Source organism: Dermacentor variabilis, chromosome 2, assembly GCF_050947875.1.
Source record: "Dermacentor variabilis isolate Ectoservices chromosome 2, ASM5094787v1, whole genome shotgun sequence".
Taxonomy (NCBI): domain Eukaryota; kingdom Metazoa; phylum Arthropoda; class Arachnida; order Ixodida; family Ixodidae; genus Dermacentor; species Dermacentor variabilis.
Genome location: NC_134569.1, coordinates 27,555,924 through 27,576,345, shown reverse-complemented (window position 1 = coordinate 27,576,345; position 20,422 = coordinate 27,555,924). Strand labels below are relative to the sequence as shown.

General features: G+C 42.7%; 2 protein-coding genes across 2 annotated transcripts in view; one reads left to right on the top strand and one right to left on the bottom strand.

Annotated features, from left to right (window-relative positions):
- The window catches only part of cbc (protein CLP1 homolog), a 34,256-nt gene extending 17,225 nt beyond the window's left edge, over positions 1–17,031 (bottom strand). Inside the window, exons 1-8 of the mRNA XM_075679987.1 lie at positions 16,888–17,031; positions 16,543–16,620; positions 16,344–16,457; positions 15,333–15,458; positions 11,963–12,076; positions 8,725–8,752; positions 2,628–2,798; positions 445–534 (exon numbers count right to left, since the gene is read on the bottom strand). Of these exons, the coding sequence (XP_075536102.1) occupies positions 445–534; positions 2,628–2,798; positions 8,725–8,752; positions 11,963–12,076; positions 15,333–15,458; positions 16,344–16,457; positions 16,543–16,620; positions 16,888–16,917 (751 nt within the window). The 5' untranslated portion in view covers positions 16,918–17,031. The remainder of the gene's footprint in view (positions 1–444; positions 535–2,627; positions 2,799–8,724; positions 8,753–11,962; positions 12,077–15,332; positions 15,459–16,343; positions 16,458–16,542; positions 16,621–16,887) is intronic.
- Positions 17,032–18,411: 1,380 nt separating this feature from the next.
- The window catches only part of Mccc1 (Methylcrotonoyl-CoA carboxylase 1), a 40,011-nt gene continuing 38,000 nt past the window's right edge, over positions 18,412–20,422 (top strand). Inside the window, exons 1-2 of the mRNA XM_075679986.1 lie at positions 18,412–18,527; positions 19,025–19,086. Of these exons, the coding sequence (XP_075536101.1) occupies positions 18,487–18,527; positions 19,025–19,086 (103 nt within the window). The 5' untranslated portion in view covers positions 18,412–18,486. The remainder of the gene's footprint in view (positions 18,528–19,024; positions 19,087–20,422) is intronic.

Sequence of the window (20,422 nt, the reverse complement as noted above, 5' to 3'; positions counted from 1 at the left end):
ACAGCTACCTGCTAGTGGCGCCCTCTGTATTTTTCACCCTTGGCAAGGGAGCACTTTTATTTATGCTCCAGTCCGGAACCAGGCGTTTGTGCAGTGTTGGGTGTCGCTGGGGACAAATAAATGGTTTCTGCTAACTTAGGGCAATACTATGTTCGCATGCATGCGCAGTGCTCGGTGCCCCACTTTTGTGGCCTGAGTGCACGCGCAGCAGCATGCTCGTTCATGCAAGGTATGACTGACACGACCCTGTGGCTTGCTAAGCTCAAACCAACAGTAGCTGGTACTCCTGTGAGATACTAGACCCGCATGAGGTAGAACAAAATAGCAAAACATAGATCTTTAAAGACAACTTGAACACAAAAAGTTACGAAGTGTCTCAAAGTAAAAGCTGAATGTGTTTCAACTCTAGATAGCTGTCAAGTAAATTTTAGTTACAATTCATACCTTCAAAAGCAAGAGCAGCGTGAGTAATAGCCTTGTAGCCAGCTCCTTTCACCCAACCACAGGTGTTAATGATGATGCCACTGACGCTAGCTGGAACCAAAAAAATTATGCAAGACAGTGAGCACTAAGTATTTGGTGATATATTTGTTTACAATATTTTAAGACAGTCCAGGAATAAGATTGAAAACAGTAATGGAACAAGTACAAGAAGGCAGCAGATTTGCACAAATGTTAAAGGGACACTAAAGAAAACAGTAAAGTGAACTATACTAGTAAATACCGTTCTGCAATATTAAAGAAGCCATTGTTACCATGTGAGGATGCTAATTAGGCGAGAAGATTCGAAAACAAACAACTAGTGGCAAAGCTGCCTTGAAGTTCTCAGACCAGCTTGCCATGATGTGGATTTTGATGTAATCTGCCCAAGTTAATTTCTAGGAATAGATGGTGGGTTACATTACAGTAGAACCTTGTTCATACATTTTGGAAAAACCGTGAGAAAAAACATACTAACCAGGAAAACGTAAAATCCGAAGTAAAAAAAAAATGTTGACAGGCTCAACTATTGTTGACGTCTATGTAATGCGAAGCGTCACACGGATTGTTGCGGCACAAGACATGTTTTGTTGTTTTCCTATTGCGTGGTGTTTTCAGAGAATGACGAAACCAAAATGAAATCGAGGTGGTGGGTGATGCCGGATGCTGCCGAAGCAAAACGTGATGCCCACATTGCGTCGCCTGCAGAAGGGAACGATGGTACGTTTGGATTATTGGATACTAAAGGCATGCAGTACGCTATCAATGGCACTACGCACCATGCGGCGTAAAACAGATAGATGAAGATGCTTATCGCAAGAGGTTTCGCGACGATAGTTGTGAATGCGGCGTGCGACAACCCGGGCGTAGATTTGCTCGCACCGGAATAAGAAATTGTGTGCGCCTTCGTTTCCATGTGAGGCGGGCAGCTATATACTGTTCTGGGTCGCGCCTTTTCTTGTTCACATGGGATCTAATGGCTGGAAAACTTATATGATCGCAGTCTGCAGCCGCGAAGGGTGGCACATTCGGTCATTGCCTATTAAAAGCGTGCACTAAGATTCTGATGGCACCATGCGCTGTGAAACAGATAGGTGAGGATGGTTAGGTTATCACAGTAGGATTGGCGGTGATGGCTGTGAATACTGTGTACGAAAACCCTGGAGAAGATATGCTGCTACCGAAATGAAAAACTGAGTGTGCACCGGCGTTTTCAAGTGAGACAGGCGGGCAAGCATTGCGGTGAAGCGGGCAGCTATGTACTGTTCTTGATCGCGCGCGTCCCGTGCATTTTCTTGTTTACATGGGATCTAGCTGCCGGAAAACATATCATACAAGCACAGTTTGGTGATGTACTGAATGTTGGTGCCGGAAAATCGTGTTTCCTGGGAGCCTATGAACCAGTAAAAAATGAACGCAATTCTATTCAGTAATTTTCTGTGTTCTCGATTGCGAACGTGGGAGCTGGAAAAATGTACTTAACTGGAACATATCAATCAGGTTTTACTGTATATTCTAAAAGAGCCTAAGACTGAACTTGGCAAGTTTCAAGAATTTGTACTGAACCACAATGACAATAATATGAGAAAATATTTTGATATCCTTGATGCCACACTGGCATACCAGTGCTGGAGTTCATTCATTCATTGCTTTAATTGGCATCATGCCACATGGCGCCAGGGGCACAGACAAAACACCACAAAAGTGCAGCGTGATGGAGATCTATGCTCTCTAGATTTGGTATATGGCCCAAGATTTAAAAAGCAGAAATTTAGCCTTCATTTTCTTTCTAGTAATCAACCCATTACCTTCATATTAAATTAACAGAAATAGTCTTTTGTAAGCATATTTTATCAGTCTAAACTGATTTAGCGTTTCTTTAATGTCCCTTTAAGCAATGCATGCAAAATCAGTTGACCAAAATTTGCCATGATTTTAATCACAATACACGTTTCATTCTAATACTGATAGAAATGAACAGGATGTCAGCAGGAAATGGAAATATATAATATTAAAGTGACATAGAAATCCACTTAAAGCTGCGTACCTTATGACACATTTCTGTACGATACTAACTTGACATAACATTGCATTGAAGACAGTTGAGCAGAGATTATTCAGGGGCCTGGTTACATATTGCAACTAACCTTTCTTGTTGCTCTCAGCACGCTGGCTGATGACCTCCGCAAGTCGAGAAACAAGAACATTGTACAGTGTGGCATTGGTCCCTGGAGTACTATGGCCATAATGATAGACGAGGGGGGCCTGCTGAGAAAAGCCTTCTTCAACATCTGCTGGTCTCTCCACCAAAATTGCCGCTGTGGATAGTTCCAAGAAATTCAAAGTTTGCATTAGAAGTGTTGAAGTGCCATGGTGTCAATGTCACATCAGTTGGAGCATCAGCAATACGGTCTAGTCCAATCAAAACATAGCAGGTTTAATCTGCTCCTGACTAGCACAATAAACATCATTTCATTGTTGGCAACACTTGTACTTGCACCAATCGCAAGTTGTCACATTAGTCAATGTAGTACACGAAATAAATAAGATTCAACTAATCAAATTGGACTGGCATTAATGACTCTGTACAACAAGTATGCGCACACAATCGTAGCTGCACAATGTGCTATACAGTTGAGCTTGCTTATAGTGACACCACTTATACAAACTGCAAACAATCATTAACAGTCGTAGCAATATTCTTTCTATAGGACAGGGGTTCTCAAACTTTCTGGCCCTGAGAAACTCAGTCAGCTTTCCCTCTTTGCATGGATATGCTCATACAAAGACTCAAGGGCTCGTTAAAGCATGCAGTGAATAAAGAGAAATAGAGAGAGGGAGGGGGTCTTGCTGCCCACTTATAAATCATTTGTCACTTATTACTGTGAGCACTGGAGTGCCGGCATGTCTCTGGGGAAGGTGGAGGAGAAGGGCCACATTCCCTCTGGATCAGCCAAACCAAAGTTGCATGCTGCTGCATCTGTGTGTGGCCTTTGTTATGTTCCATTCAGTGTGTACATAGCTTTAATCTTGATGGCCATCGCTCTTGAAGAGGAACTCACGATAATACATATGATGTGTCGTCTGAGAAGAGGGCAACAATGAAGTGCATGCGCTAGTTGCACAGGTGCTCGGGCACATACACGCCTCACGTGGTGAATGCTAGCCAGTGCTTGAACTTGTTCCAAGCTTGTCTGCTGATATATTTCTTATTCCTTATGTTTAATAAATCATAGACAGCAACCAACAGCTGTGCAGATGCAGCGATTGGTGACCAGGAAGACTCAAGACTCACCAGCTGACAAGCAGCATTTCACCGACTTCAAGGAACGTAACGACATGGTGATGCCCGACTTTGTTCAGCAACGCTAATTTATTGGCAGCTCTGATTCCTGGAAATCCTAGGATGGGAGGCTCCAATTATTCTTTGAAGCTATGGAAATTACGGACGCTTCTAAGAAATGTGCGCATCTGCTATCACTGTGCGGGAAGCACACTTATGTCATCTGCACCCTCGTTCAACCCAAGTAGCCCGGTCAAGTGGGCTACAATGTGATCATCAAGCTGCTCAAGAGCAATTTTGATTCACAACCTTCAAAAGACTTCTGGAGGGCACGCTTTCAATGTGGCCAACTGCACGGCGAAACAATCAGTGATTACGGGACAGCACTCCAGAAAACAGCAGCTGGTTGTAATTTTGGAACCAGCGCAGACACGGCTGCAATTACGACAATGCTATCTCTTGACGTAATGTTGCGTGATCGACTGGCTTTGTCAAAAACTGCCAGGTAATCCCTCTCTCCCCTATTGAGAAGAACCATGATGGCTTGCATGCCTCATGGCATCCCATGACTTGCGTTTCCTTCTCTGGCTTGAGAAGATCAAGAGGACACAAAAGTTCTCATCCAAACATCACCCATGCAGGTGTCATTCCTGTAGCTGTCTGAACTGTGGTGTGTTGCTGATACAGCAATCCCATAAGTCCACACTGCATGGTCCCAGTGGTTTCTGTCATGAGTGCTCTCTCTAGTTCCGCCACATGGCGTTCTGCCCGGCCATTTGTTGTCAGATGGTACACTGGTGTTGTTATGGCCTATGTGCCATTTGACGCATAGAACTGCTTTATCTCACCAGAAATAGAGGCTTTTCCCATTGTCGGAGACGACTTTATGTGCTGTGTCGAATGTGGTGAAAAGGCTTTGGAGCACACCAGTAACAGGTGTGAAGGTTGCTTGTTACATGAAGGACTTCCACCCAGCTTGTGCACGTATCCACAATGACTACGTAGGTGTCCCCGTGTAGTGGCCAGACAGCATTCCCTCCATGAAGCGCTTAAAAATGGCTGGTGCTGCAGAAATCCCAAATGGCAACCATTTGACCTTGCATAGACCTTTCAGAGTGTTAAGGGTTATTATCTCAGCTGTCTCCATAGTTATATGACGTTGCTGGTAGGCCTGTGCTAAATCCAGGGTGCTGAAGACCTTGCCTTCCCTCAAGTGGTTGATAACCTCATCTACAGTGGGAAGTGGGTAAGCTGCCTTCTTCGATACCTGATTTACTGCGCAATGGTAGTTGCTGCACAGTCGCAATGACCCATTTTTCGTTAGAACCAGTACCATAGGTGTTGCCCAATCCTAATGCTGCGGACGTTCAATAATGCCTTGATTTTGCAGTCGAACCAGTTCAACCTTTACAGCAGATTGCAATGCATCAGGAAACGGCCATGCCTTTGGTAACTTTGGCTTTGCTCCTTCCAAAAGTTTGAGTTGTACAGCAGGACCGCCGTGTGCTGAGACATCCTCGTCAAACACATACCGATACTTGGCCATAAGCTTGGAAACACGTTTGTAGTCTGATATGTCACTACTGCCTGTTGTGGTATACCAAGAGGAGGAAACCAGTTTCGTTCGAGGAGGTTACACCTTGCTCCTTTGGTAACCACAAGCGGCAATCTGCAGGTCTTGTCCCAGTCGAATATTTCCACAGTTGCACAACTGAGAACTCAAACGGCCTGGCCTGATAATGTGCGTAGGAGAACACTTTGTCTGGAGCCGTAGTGAGTCTTGTGTCGATGTGGCTTTGAACGTAGCATCACTGTAGGCAGCACCCGAGTAGACTCCGAAATTCAAGTACTTGCCATGGATGCCTAGCTGGATCATGACTTTCTGTGTGCTTGATGTGTCCATTATGGTTTTGAGTTCGTACAATGCCGCATTTGGCAAGTCCTGGTGAGACACGACTGGTGCGGAAGCCACTGGCGAAAATCCTTGTCATGGGTATTCGATGTTGTTTCCCTTAGTTTTTGCACTTTTCTGCTTTTTTATGCATGCCTTTTCAATGTGTCAGTGTTTCTTGCAGCAGTTGCGAGAAGCTGTCGGAAACTTGCAAGTGTCCGGGCTATGTTGTGGCGTCACATCGCCAGCAGCATTGATTATTCTTTTGAAAATTGATGCTGCAGCTACCTTGGTTTTGTCTCACAGATACTTGTATTGGCTTTGTGAACCTCTTTAAAATCCGTCCTCACGTTTTTCTTGTCATCAGTGTTTTCAGCTTGCAGTGCAAAGTCGAAGCATATTTTTCCCCATGTGCTGTATTGAAGCGTGCACCATAAATAGCATATTCACACAAAAAAGTGTCAGATGCACAAATGTTTACTATTCACAAACAAATGTCGCATGTTACTCGCACTGTGGAATGATATCCAATATACCGATCGTAGCTACGCTAAGCCTAAATACGCTTGTTGCCCTGCATATGCAGCTGCTGCATGGGTCTCTTGCTGCTCGCAGTGTCGAAGTGTGCATGTGACAGGCTTCGTTAATACAAAATTCAATGCAATATTGCTTCTCTAAATCAATAAATTGTGGAAGTGAATGGGAAAAAATGGGATGGGGTCAAATTTGGTCTGACTGCTTGCGAAACCCTAAGGTACCCTTTGCGAGATGTAGTTTGACACCCTTGCTCTGTGACATCATATAAGTAAAACTCAAGATGTATACTACAATCATTCCTAATACAAAATACTAATACATCAGAACAGGTCTTGTGATTCTTGTGAGAAGTGGACTGAACCATGCACATGTCAGGAATGGTTGAGTGCTCCTGGCTATCTTTTGTGAAATGAGGTGGCACAATTTTGCTAACAACACTGACACAGAAGCAAAGCAATGATCAGCGCATGTTGAAAAACAGTTCTAACTGTAATTTGTGCAAAACACAGCTACATTTGGTGATAAGAACGAGAACAGGCACAGTCACTTGACCTGGACAACATAGTGAGAATATCATTAAGCAAGTTGGAACTATAAGAACAGCACACCTAGCATTTTAAGTTGCTACAACAACAACACAGGGTGTAGTTCAGCACGCAATAGTGGTAATGCAGAACAACAGAACAATCCTAAAAACATAAGCACCGCCAAATTACACACTCCTTATGTTTGCAGGTGACCACTAGCCAGATAATGTGAATACAGGGTGTCTACCAAGTTGATATTTCCAAATTCCCTGAGTGCCAGTTTTTCCCTGAGTTCCTATGCAAAATTCCCTGAGTGACAGAGAACTTTGTTTTATGTCAAGACGGGCTGACACCATGTCACCCGATGCTGTCACTCTATAGTAAGCATGTTAACAAATAAAAAAAAAACGACTTAATCCAGTTTGAATAGTAAAGAGTAGGGTTTATTCTATTCCAAAAGAAAACAGAAGTAAGGGGTTAGTAAAATGCACAGCGAATAAAATATCTTCAAAACAAATGGTAAAACCCATTACAAATCGAGTCAAACATTCTCAAACATGAATAAAAAGGAGATGCATACTGAAGCAAATTCATTGGTATGTGGCCCGAACTTTGTCACAAGTGAGATTCTCTTGCAAGAGCTGGTAAGTCAACCTCAACTGTCCTGACATACTCTCAGCCCGTGCACAATGCCTCAGTGTTGCATTTCACTGCTTTAAGGAGTTTATTTTGGTTTGGATCAGGGACACCTGCATCTCAGCGTCAGTCAACACTTTTGTTTTTTTTTTTCTGAGCTCACGCTCCCTTCAAAGAATCAGCGGCACGCTTCCTTTTCCGTTCATTCCTCCATGTGTACCTAGCTCCTTTTTGTTTTCGTCCTCCTTCCGCCGCGCATTCGTCCCACAAACCATTTGAAGTATTCTCTTGGACGGTTGTACAGTCAACGTCCAAATATTTGGACTCCTAAGGGGACGCGAAAACATCAGAAAATCGGGCAGTTAAAAAGAATCTCAGTGCCCTTCCACTCTGTGAAGAAGGATGACCAGCGAAGCTGTGTATGTAGGTCCCTTAATGGTGAACTGCACCTCCGCCGCGGGTCGGCCCGGCATCGCACTATTTTCGGGATTGGCCCACGTATGGGGAGTGCCTAACGCCTGCTTCACCTCCGCGCGGGTCAGGCCCGTATTGCACTATCTTCCGGATCGGCCCACGTATGGGGAGTTTTTTGCTCATGACACGAAAATTTCCTTGGGCGGCAGACGTATACAGCTTCGCTGTAAAAATGAATGCGTGTCTTTTACTGCCCTTAAAAGCTCCAATTGCCACAGGCACATCCGAAAAAGTTCTGAAGGCCTGCCAGTACACTTATTAGGCATATCTGTGTTCGTACTGTGACAGGGGATGGCCGGTGCACACATGCATAATTAAGGAATACACACTGTGCCTCGTGACAATTGCCCCTTTCCACGCTTGTTATGCTTCACCGCAAATACTTTTGCGGTGAAGGCAGTCAAACTTTCACTGCTGCCACTGAACTGCCTAAATTTTTTTCATTGTCGGTAACAAGCAAGAAATAAAATTCATACAGTGTATATTAAAAAGAAGATGCCAATGACAACACATGCAGTTGACTCGTGTTAACTGGAATGTACCTAACAAATCCGTATTGGAAAACGTTAGCATACTGGAAATGCACTGTGCCTGAAAAAACAAATGAGACAGCTGTTAAATTGTTCAGTTTCATGGAGAACAGAGACGATCTAACAAGAGAAACAGAGTCTTTGTTTCCGTATAAATGTACATTTACGTAATGAACCTTTTGGCAAAATTGAAATTTGAGACTTGCTTACACATCTGTTTTTGTGCTACACCACTATGAAACAGTTTTATCAATAGCAACAGTGGCATGACAACAGGCTTGCCCACAAGTAATGATATACAGTTTTGTGCATAAATATGAGTAGCTGTCAAATACTAGAAATGAGCAACTGACCAGTCACACATACCAATTGTTCCAGGTATAGATATGTGGCCCTAAGAAAAACAGTAAAAAAATATGTGTTACACATCAGCACAAACCAATTGCATGACGGTACTGGAGCAAAAGTATGAACCACGCTTGTGGTCTCAGATGCTGTTGTAGTTAACACTTACCAACGCTGTATGTTTTTTGCTGAAGTGATTTTTATTTATTTATTTATTTATTTATTTATTTATTTATTTACAAAATACTGCAGGCCTTGGAAGGCCAAAGCAGGAGGGGTAAAGTACATATACAATAAAGCAAAACATGTAGAATCAAAGTACAACACACATATATTGTGACAAGCACACTAGAAGTTACATTCTACAAGTTACACTAGAAATGTTACATTATACAAACAATACAACAAAATCATTTTATGCAATACAGTAGTGCAAAAGTACAAATCATTAATAAACTAGAAAAACAACAGCAACAATAACAATAACAGGTTCGTTAGGCAGCCGGTTCAACAAGAGGTTAATTAAACATGAAAAACTCAGCCAATTTTATGCGATATATGTTCAATTGAGTCAATGCTGGTCAGTTGTTCAATGGGCAGATTGTTCCACTCTGCTATTGTGCGAGGAAAGATGAATGTTAACTAGAACAGCCATGCATTTTGCCGCACATGTTGAGGACATATTTCTCGAAAAGTTGTGCTAGATACTGGGCATCAGCTTTATGGTCTGGTTAGCTTCAATTTTGCAAGTGCAATGTGTCATAAAACTCGCTAAAGGGCAACTCCGGCGCTTTTTTAACCATATTAGGATATTGTCATATTCAAATGGCATTGACAGTCCCGTCATAGGTAGGGTGGTTCAATTTGCTTAGAAATTCATCAATCATTTTAAATAACCAATAAACGACGTACCAAAACCGAAACGGGTAGCTGCTTCGTGCGACGTCACGATGACATCAGATCCTACACTACTATAAGGTAAATACGCAGAAGGCATGCTAAACATGCAGTACACGTGGCACTAAGACTAAAGAAGCGAAGCCGATGTCTCCCGACAACACAGGGAGCTTTTACGGATCTTCTGAACTAGACAGCGGCGATTTCAGCAATGATTTCGGCGGCAGTAGCGGTGTAGTCTCTGGCACCACAAAGACACCCTTAGGGTGGCCAGTAAAACGTCATGAGCTGGGAACACGCAACTAATCTTCAAAATTCATTTTCAGAAAAATTAAATGACTTGCAGCCATATTGTTTGGAGCAGATAATCAGAGTGCAAAAGAGAATGTATATTAAAAATTTTATTAAGATCAGTGGACATCGAAAAATCACCGGAGTTGCCCTTTAATGAAGAGCTAATAGTGCACTTCAGTTAACTAGTTCCTCAACTAGTAATTAACACATTTGTTCCAAAGGCCACTGCCGCAAAAAAATGTGTTGTGAAAATAATTGTTCCCCAAGCTTTATTATATTCTGCGTTCTATAAGCACTTACATGTCTTCACTTAAACACCTGGTATAAAAATGTATTCTGCCAGCACATACCTATGGAGCCAAAGGGAAAATATAATAATAAAGGAAACTTCGGAGGGAGCTAAGCACAGTTCAATGAATAATGGAAGAAACGATGGGCGTAATGACAGGAAGACGGCAGTATGGTGCTGCAATAATACCACTGGTTTCTGTCATTTCACCGTCTTTACTTAATTGTTTCATTTCATTGTTCCAACAGTCAATAGATGAACCAAGCAATGCATTTGCACACTTTAAAGGGGCACCTCAGAGAAACACTACATCAGTTTAGACTGATGAGTATTTTTTCAAAACGCTATATTCATTAATTTCACAATAACAAGTTGACTATACTAGAAGACAGAACGAAGGTCAAATTACCATTTCTTAATTTTGCATTAAAACCCCAGCGTGTTTCAGTGTTGACATCATGAATTTCAAGGTATTCTTATTCTGCCTCTAAGTTGCTGTGGCTCAGGAAAAGTTGCTGAAAATGGCAAAGTTTAACCTTTGGCCCTTAGAGAATACAATGCAGCCAATCTTCAGCTATAAAGAAATGAACTAGGCTGACGTAGGCACTGTAAAAGAACATGATGTCACAGTGAGCTGGTGCGGGAACTTCAAGCTGGCCATCACCACCAGTCTTTTGTTTTTGCATCTTTTTTGCATTACTAAACCTCTTCTCATGATCAGAGTGGCTTTTTTTGGTATTACCGTACTTTCGCACGTATAACTGGCAGCAAAATTTCAGAGAATTTAACAGTAAAGTGGGAGTGCAGATTATATACAAATTTCATCATGGAGTGCGACTTCACGGCAGTGCATGCAACACTGCCGTGAAGCCACACCTCAAGGCAAAGTTTTCAGACATTCAGATTTGTTATCTCCTAAGGAACCCAAATCCTCCCCACCCCTGCACGTTGAAGCTCCCTTCTCCCTTTTTTCATGGTCGCCTATTCTTCTCCGCTTTACAAGTCACCGTTTTGCATTTAGTAGTTAGCGGAGAGCGCACTCGGTGCCAGCAAGCTCAGACATGTCACCCATTCCTGCGGTGCTCCTTCCGTCTATGCGAAGTGCTTCGCAATACAGCAGAAAGCCAAATCACCGTTGAGATTTTCAGCTCAGTCACATTAGCTTCGTTGTCGTTGCCAATGCAAGGGCTTCTCCGTCCATGCTGTCATCCATTGTCGTGCAAGTGCTAGCTGCGTAGCGACCCAATTCAGGTTCGATATCATGTGACTGATTCGTCCGTGATAACGTCCGGCGTGTGAATCCAGCTTTATCAGCATCGCCGAAGAATGAAGGAACAGAGCCGCTGGCCAAAGATATGACGTAGACAAGTCGTGCATCCACGAATGGAGATTGTTTTCGCAAAGATTGGAGCAGTGTTGTATGCAGTTACTTCCGCGGATTATACATGGTGGCAGGTTATACGTGCAAAAATATGGTCTAGAAGGATAGCTTAAAGATACGAATACTAATACAACTCAAGTTAATTTTCTCATTAGTGCCCACAATATGACACATCTTAGAGCTTTCGTGTTAATGCAGAATTTGGCAGCATACTGATACAGGCCTCACTATGAAATAATGGTGCAAGTGCAACATCATGCAGAGACCGCAACAGGTCACAGTATGTAACGAAACATGGTGGTGCCCCGGAGACTATTTGGCAAGTGGCATATGTGCGCATCTATGTGATAATCTTTCTGCAATGATTGCTCACTTGTTATATGAAATGATGACCTTACCTGCCCGACATCAAGGTCCACAAAGATTGGCCGTCGACTTTGACGAACTGCATAATTTAGGAGTATTCGACAGAGACTGCTCTTGCCGACATCTGTGGGTCCAACAACCAATACCTGCCGAAAGCACACAAACTAAGGCATTGCAGACAAACAATAAGTGAAAATTTGCAACATACCTCAAGCACTATCATAAAAAGTCGACAAACAAAGACAACAAGGACAGCATAGGGGAAATTACTAGCACTTATTAATTGAATTAAAGAAATGATAACTTGATGGAAATTAAGGTAGATGAACAAACAAACTGGTCACATCCACTTTAATTACCATTAAGTTATCATTTATCTAATTAATAAGCACAAGTAATTTCCCCTATGCTGTCCTTGGTGTCTTTGTTGACTCCTTATGATTGTACTAATAAAAATTGGGCCCTCAGTTTCCTTTCTTATTGTTCAAGCACTATGGCACTTAGCTGAACAGTGCCCAAAGTGAATCACTATACAGGGTCCTGAATGTTTCGCTACGTGTGTTCGAAAAAAAGTTTTGCACTCACTTTTCTTGCTCAAATTTTGCAGAATGATCATATTTTGGCATCGACATCATTTAGTATAACACTTGCCTCAGTTAACTGCCTAGCTTTTAAGAAAAAAGTGCAAATTCGCCGGCACTTATGGGGATGCGAGCTGGTGCCGCGACGGTGCAAGCATAAACTTGTGTTGCCACCTGTTGGCATCTGCAGAAAGCAGCGTTTCAGGGAGGGAAGTCACCTGTTCCAGGAGCGGGAAACATGCTGTAGTATATAAGATGCTTATTTTTTCTGTTTTGCAACTTTAAAGAAATGCAAATGAGACTGCATAACTATGTTCACGAGCACAGTCAAGTGAGTGATTTGTCTCTGTAGCTTTCTCTTTATTGCCATAGGAAATTATCCACGAGTATACAACTCAAATTTTACTTTCAGAAATGATCCTGGTATAACATTCTTTCAGTTATGCATTGCAACTTTTTGTGCCTGAACTGTCTTGTGCTATCTTGCATTTAAATTATGTTAAGTTAAAGCAGCGTGTAATTATGTAAATGAATTTAGCATGTAAATAAATTATAATCACATGTCCTTGGTCATTTTTCAGCAATATCTCCACTGATAGAGCAAAGTGAAAGGAACTTCTAAAAACCAGTTGCTGATATAAAAAGTTTGAAGGATGCTTAAGCTTCGCCTTTAAGTGTGAAACATGACAGCATTCAAAGATCCCTGACTGCTTCTCACGCTTACCGGCAACTGGAGCAAATGTAATCGTAATGTTTACCGGGAAACGCTGGCTGCGAACGCTATGCACGAAGGCGAGCTTTGTGGTGGAAACACAGCCTCCTGCATGGGTCGCGATCGGCGGAGGCGAGCGCCAGCTGGGGGTATTGCAAGGAACTGGGTGTGCTGCTCCGTGGCCCAGGAGACACCCATCGTGCCAGCGCACACAAAATGGTGGCCACCGCAGCCACTCTATGAACGCCAAAACCGGTTTGTGTGTGAATGTGTTTCTTTCAGTTTTTGCGTAACAGAATTGTCGTTTTCTCGTATAGTCACATTACAATCTGAGAGCTATCTGTCTGTAGGTTGCGTGCAAGTCATAGTTTAAGATTTTTCTACATACTTTAGCTTGAGAAATTAAATTGGTTCAGTGAATTCCTTGTGCCACGTGGTTATATGGTTTGAAAACCTTTTTGCTGGAACGACATCCGATGCAGGACGCCGACGTGGAACGCCGACGCCGGATTTTTTGCGGCACAGGCTCCTTAACGCTCTTGCGTTAAAATATCAAAAGGAACTTGACCAGATTAACAACCGTCTAAATATTGCATGTTTCATATGTACACAGTGCATTTTTACTTTGAACAAGCCAGATTTTAAAGCGAAGCTTTCTTATAGAGTTCGAGGCACTTTTTCGTACGTATCTGGCCTTTAATGGAGAATGCACTTAACGGGATGGTGGCGCCATCTATGAACGGTGCAGAGAAGAAATAGTTTACAAGTTTACCGTTTCAAGCATAGATTTTCATACAATAGTTACTAGAGAGAACTGTGGAACTAATGTCTACAGGAGCTGCAAGCAGGACAATTCAGCCAGCATGGGAATCATGGTTAGTACATGCATTTGCTAAAACTCATCATTTTAAACAAAATATGGCATTATCAGAAATTATGGGGTTTTACTTGCCAAAACCACTTTCTGATTATGAGCCCCGCTGTAGTGGAGGACTCCGGAAATTTCGACCACCTGGGGATTTTTAACGTGCACCTAAATCTAAGTACATGGGTGTTTTCGCATTTCGCCTCCAATGAAATGCAGCCGCCGTGGCCAGGATTCGATCCCGCGACCTCGTGCTCAGCAGCCGAACACCATAGCCACTGAGCAACCATGGCGAGTGTACGGCATTATAAATCATTAAATAAACATTAATAAAATTGTCCGACATAAGGATTCCAACACAGGACCTTTAGCACATATGCCTGATATTGAAGCCATTGTGCCATTTACACATGCGTGCACAAGCGGCATAGAAGACCCTTTCTTTCAGTCAAGCTTTTACGGCGCATTAATACCCTTGGCATGTTTCTATCCGCAGTTGCACTAGAAGAACCCAACGCATCAGAAACACCATGAGTGCAATGCGACACTAAGAACACTACTGTGAATTTAAACAAATAATATATATATGATGTACTGCATGTATATAGCGTACATAATATCCAGCCTGTTATAGTACACTTCAAATAAAATAATTTCTTCAAATAACATGCTGCTCTTTAATACTAATATTTATATGCCTAAAATCACACTTCATATGCACACACATAGTTCACGAGCCAATTAAAGAATGCTTTGCTTTACGTAGATGTAAACTGGAGATAATTCCGCCTGTTTTCGTAAAACTTCAGGAAATATCTCCCACTTGTGTTATTCTTTAGGCGTTTATATTCTCACTGGTCTGGCATCCTCCCGCCACCTTGGCCACTAATGCGAAGGCAACGTGGGCCAAGGCATATCACCTTTTATCCATCACACCCAAAATAAAACACGCCAAGTACAAAGCAAGATACAGTAACAACATTACCACAAATCAACACCAAAGCGCCATGCAACTCATCAGGGAAAAAGCACCTAAAATACAAAACAATAGATTTTGCATAAGAAAGATTGTGGCTCAATGAATGCATTTGATAAAAGGTTTAACGACACACTTTTTGCTGACCTATCTATGCTAGCTATGAGAACATTGCTTGACTGAATTACACACTTTTCTAGTTTACTAAATAAAAAACTAGAAAAGGCAAGTGGCGAGTCAGGAGATGCATTAGAATAGCTTCACTCACTGTGGGTCCCTTGGAATCATCCTCTTCACACTTTTGTCGCATTTGTTCAAGTACTGCGTGGATGTTGGCATAGAATATCATCGGTGTTTCCTTAGCTACATAGGCAACTTCTGTCTTTCCAGAGAGGTAAGGTATGCTAAGGAAATGCACTGCATTGGATTTACCAACATTTCTTAAGCAAAAAGTGTCGGCAAGAGTTCACACACAGCTCTGTACTGTACACGCTAGAGCAAGAGCAATGTTATTAATATTATTTAGCATAACTGGTAACCCCCCCTTTTTTTATCTATAAGCTTTTACTGTGGATGGCGAGTTGGCGGGTGCACTTGCATACGGATTTTCACCTTCCTGCGCAGCCTCGTGCACCATCCACCATTACCCTGTGATGTGCAATTAAATATTATTAACCAGACGGACACCTCTTTAGCATGTCTGTTACCATACTGCTCTGCACTTAACAGTGTTATGTACATATGAGTTATGTCATCTTGACCCAAGTATAACAATATGTTTTCGCAGGCTAACCAAGGGTTCCACAATAAACCTAAAATGTTGAAGCATAGGTTTCGGTTTTGTGAGGTATTTTACACAATTTTATCTAACCATGATTTTCTGCAAAACGTGCGATCACAAGTAGTGCTGCAATGAAAACGGTGCTGTGTATAGATGCACTAGATATGTCAAGAACAATTCTGCGATAACAAGAGTTACGCTGGAAAGTCGGTGTCACTTATGTCGCTGGGACATGTGCGCTGCTTTTTACGTTTCAGACGGCACTCCTCAGCGATACACAGCGTTTTCTCACCGACAGCTCAGCAGAACTGACAGATGAAGAAGAAATGAGAAAGCGATCTTCTCGAAGAAAGGAGTTACTTAAGTGCAACACAATAGCCTCCCAGAGGTCTACGCACATCGCTACACAGTGGTAACTGCAAAACTTGCCGCGATACCCCGAAATGGGCCGCCTGCCGTGCTTACACACACGCGCGCTCGCACACAGAGAAAGGATATCTCCAGCGTGCATCCATGCCACGTGAACACTGCAACTTTGGCTCCAGGTCCAAATGTAAACTTCTTATTTTTCACCAGCTCGACACCAAATATTTCAGCGAGGCCAGACTTCAGCTGACGGAAAAAAAAAAAAAGAACACGAGTCCAGTTGCGGCATTGCTTGCAGGAAGTGACACCAGTTCAAACAAAACTTCATTACCTCAACGGTGACCTTCTCTTTTCCTTCTACTTCAAAGCGGAGCTCAGACTCCGGGTCAATGCGGAATTCCTGTGCGGCCTGTCAAACACAATACATGCGCACAGATAAGAGCAATTCGCGAAGCGACACGAATTTGAGACAGCTCGTCGCATAGAGGTTCGGGTAAAACAGACATCGAGCTTTGCTCATGCAGCTCACTCATTCAATCTCTACTTATTGCAAGGAGTTTGCAAAACATGTTGGATGTGTTTAGAAGGGAAGAAAAAAAACTGTGGTATGTGCGCTAGCTCGATAGCGCAACCACGTTGTAAAAAAAATATTCAATAATTTGGCAAGCAAGTGTACCTCTTCTTTGGTTTCTTTCTCCTCACTCATTATTGGCAGTGCCTCCTGCAGCAATTATAAATTGAAACACGTTAACGTGTGATCACAGGCTCAAAACACACGTTCACAACAAGGAAGCATTGCTTGATATCGATGTTACTAGACATTTTGGTCACATTCAGAGCCACAACCGCCGAGCAAATATTTCAGTAAAGTTAAGCTTTGCTACATAAGTAATATCATATATTTTTAGTTTCCGTGTGAACTAAATATCAAAAAGTACTTGCAACACTTTTTATGGTTTAAGACAATGACTACTTGCCAGAAACCAAAACTGGAAGCAACAACTTGATTTGGGCGAGTTGGTTCATCTTAAAACTTGAAGCAGTGCGACTGTTTCGATTATTGTCCTCGTCTTCTTCGCGCTGCTTCAAGTTTTACTTATTCCTAAGAAGTTTCCTTCAATGGTGAAGAAAACACCCGCGAGTACACTGAAGTGCAGAATTAGCTACTGTAGTTACTGCAGATAACTTTTACAGTGCACTCGTAGCTTTTTGCCATGAAATTGTGCAACATTAGTGCAACCAATTCTATGGTGCAACCACTGTAGCCAAGCTGTCGTCAACTACACAAGGTCCCGTTTTGTAAAGGAACTACCTGCTTCGGTACTCTGACGATTGCGAGCGAACGTCGGGCAAAAATAATAAAAAGTGCAATGTTCGATACTTATATATTGAGCGCTGGCCGTGTTGTTTCTGCCTATTTGTCATGAAACAACAGGAATAAACCATGCCTACGCCCGCGGTTTGGTTTTTGAAGTTACTGGTTTTGTGCTTTTGTCACGAGGTTACGAAATACGGTCTCTGAAGCCTGAATTGGGCGCTGTGTGAGCGTGCATGGCGTGGAAGCACATGCCGCCCAATTCTCCCCTGATGTCTGCTGAGCTAATTAAGCGCGCTCCAATGCAGCGAAGAAGTGCACATCGTTAAGAACAGTTCCTGGTGCAGCGAGCGTGAGCAGGAGGTGAAGCGGCACGTACGCTGGGGACTTTACTTTTGCCGGGAGGAATAAACGGCGCAAGGGTCCTTCGACAACACTTGCTTTCACGGGATGATCTGTGCCAAAAAGCTTTATAAACGGTGATCTGTGCAGCCTCGATCACACAGCCGTCCGCAGTACCACGGAGGGACGAATTATGTACAGCCGACGTTCATGCCTTCGCGACAGTGGTAAAGTAGAAGGGTGTAAATAAATCAACCGAAAATGAAACCACACGTGACAAAATGCGATCCCTGTTCACAAGTTCGACGCATCACGGGCCATCCACAGAGTCGATTGTCAGGTCTTTGTACAAAACTACGGAGGGAAATAAATAAATAAAATACAACGATTTCACTACGCATATACTTGTCCAAGACACTGTGGTACCATAGCATTCATGGTAACACGTATAATAGTAACACGTGGTACCTATCGCGTCCACATAGAATAAATGCATTGAATAAATGGCTTTCAAAAAGCGGCCCTTCTATCTGTTTCCCGCGCTGACCGCCACGTGCCGTGCACAGTGCTGCGATTGGTGAGAGCTCGGTTTAACAGTCAGGCAACCACAAACATACGATGGCCGCACACATGCGCTGGGCTCGTCTGCAACACCTCGGGTAAGTTTTTTTCTTTCGTTTGCTAAAGCCGCTTTCGCTTAAATCGTTCAATAGTTAGAATGAAATAATTGCGTTGATAAGAGGTGCAACGACATTAATAATTTTAGTGGAGCTCATTATCCCAGAAGTTGTAATACAGCATTCCATTTCATTTCCCTTTCGTTCAGCTAGTCTGATCGATCGCCTGAGGGTCGCCTCACTTGCATCCAAGCTCGGATCATTCTCCAACACGTTTGCCGGCTAACCTGTTCAGTGGGTTGCTGTGTGTGACTGTTGAAGTAACCTTTCACGCTGTTCTGGTAATACTGCATTATCGCGTTCTGTCAAGAATATCTTCAGTAAAACCAAATCCGTTTCATATTTCTGTGATGATTACGTCGCACCATCTCTTCCTGCCGCTCGTATGGCCCCCTAGCAGAGTTCAAGTATCGCTCACGTATCTACATCTCTGGTAAACCGAACTTACTTTTTTTTTTCTTTTTTGTTCCTTGGTCCAGCCGAGTCGGCCTTTCGAAAGCGACAACAAGATGCTGGAGCGTCGTGTACGGTCAACGTTTGTGTAAGACATTTTCACCTCTGTGCGCATCAATTGCCTAGCGGACGTGGCGGTTTCCTTCATTCCTTTTAAACTTTGTTTTCACGTGGTCAGCTCCCAGTGTCGTCTCGTAGTGAAATGCAGCACATGATCTTTTCTTTAGCTGTAGCAACAAATCTGTATTTGCATTGGGGAAGGTTAATAGAAAATGCAGATATAGCTTCAAGCAGCTTCCAGAGTAAATCAAAAGATTACGGTTTGTGCTTTACCTTATCAGTACTTTTTTAAAATGTAAAACATAGTGCTTTTATAGCAGACCAAGCTAGAAAAAAGTGTGTGGGAGAGGGGGGGGGGTCGAAGGGGAGAAGTTGGAAGGACGTTGCAAACACACACACACAAAAAAAAAAGGGAGGCGGGGTCGTGAGATTAGTAGCTGTGATCAAAACTGTGGTCGAAACAAAGGTAATAAACTTTCTTTTTTTTTTCTTGTAATGGTGACAAAATAATTTGCTTGTCAAATCATGCCATTAAATGAGCAAGTATGCCATTTACTGTTGCTCATTGCTTCTCCCCACCACAGCAACAAATGTTTAATGTCATTGGGCCAGCCTGGCAGCCTGCGACACTGGTTTGTACCAAGGTTTTAGGGCTTCCTTTCCCATTTTTCCACTTAAGACATTTTTGTCTGCAGGGCAGGGTAAACTGAAGGAATATCTTGTGTTAAATATTCCAACTTAGAAGCATCCATGCTAGTATCCTTTATTTCAACATCACTGTGCATAAATATGTTGAGGGCCGGGAACCAAGAGCCAATAAACAGCGTAGAGCACAGCCCACGGCCTCTTTCACTTGGTGCAAGGTGACAGCTATGATTACAAGAAACAATACACACTGCATAAATGCTTACACATAAAGCACTATAATGTCAATGTGAGAGTGACTATTAAAAGAAAGGAGGAAAAATGTGTTATGCCGGGATGCTATAGGCAAATATTGAGTCAAGCTAGAGTGAAGGATTGGTGCTCCGGCTTGTGCAAAGTGCCACTCTTGCCAATAAAAAAAGAACACCTTTGTCAAGACACCATGAACGCGGTACAGGATTGGCACCTCCATTGTGAAAATGCAGTGCCAACACCCATTCTGTAACAGGCCCTATGTATTATTGGTGATACGTACTGAACTGTGAATAAAAACGTTCATTATGCTGCTTTTCAACGCCGAAAAATTCATATGTAGTTTGAGCAATATTTGTTGGATTTTTGCGCAGTAGAACTCACTGATGCTATTGCTTCATAAGTTCAGCATTTGCTGTCTAAAAGCAAGCAGTAGCATCTAGTACAGCATAACCTCTGGGATTGCT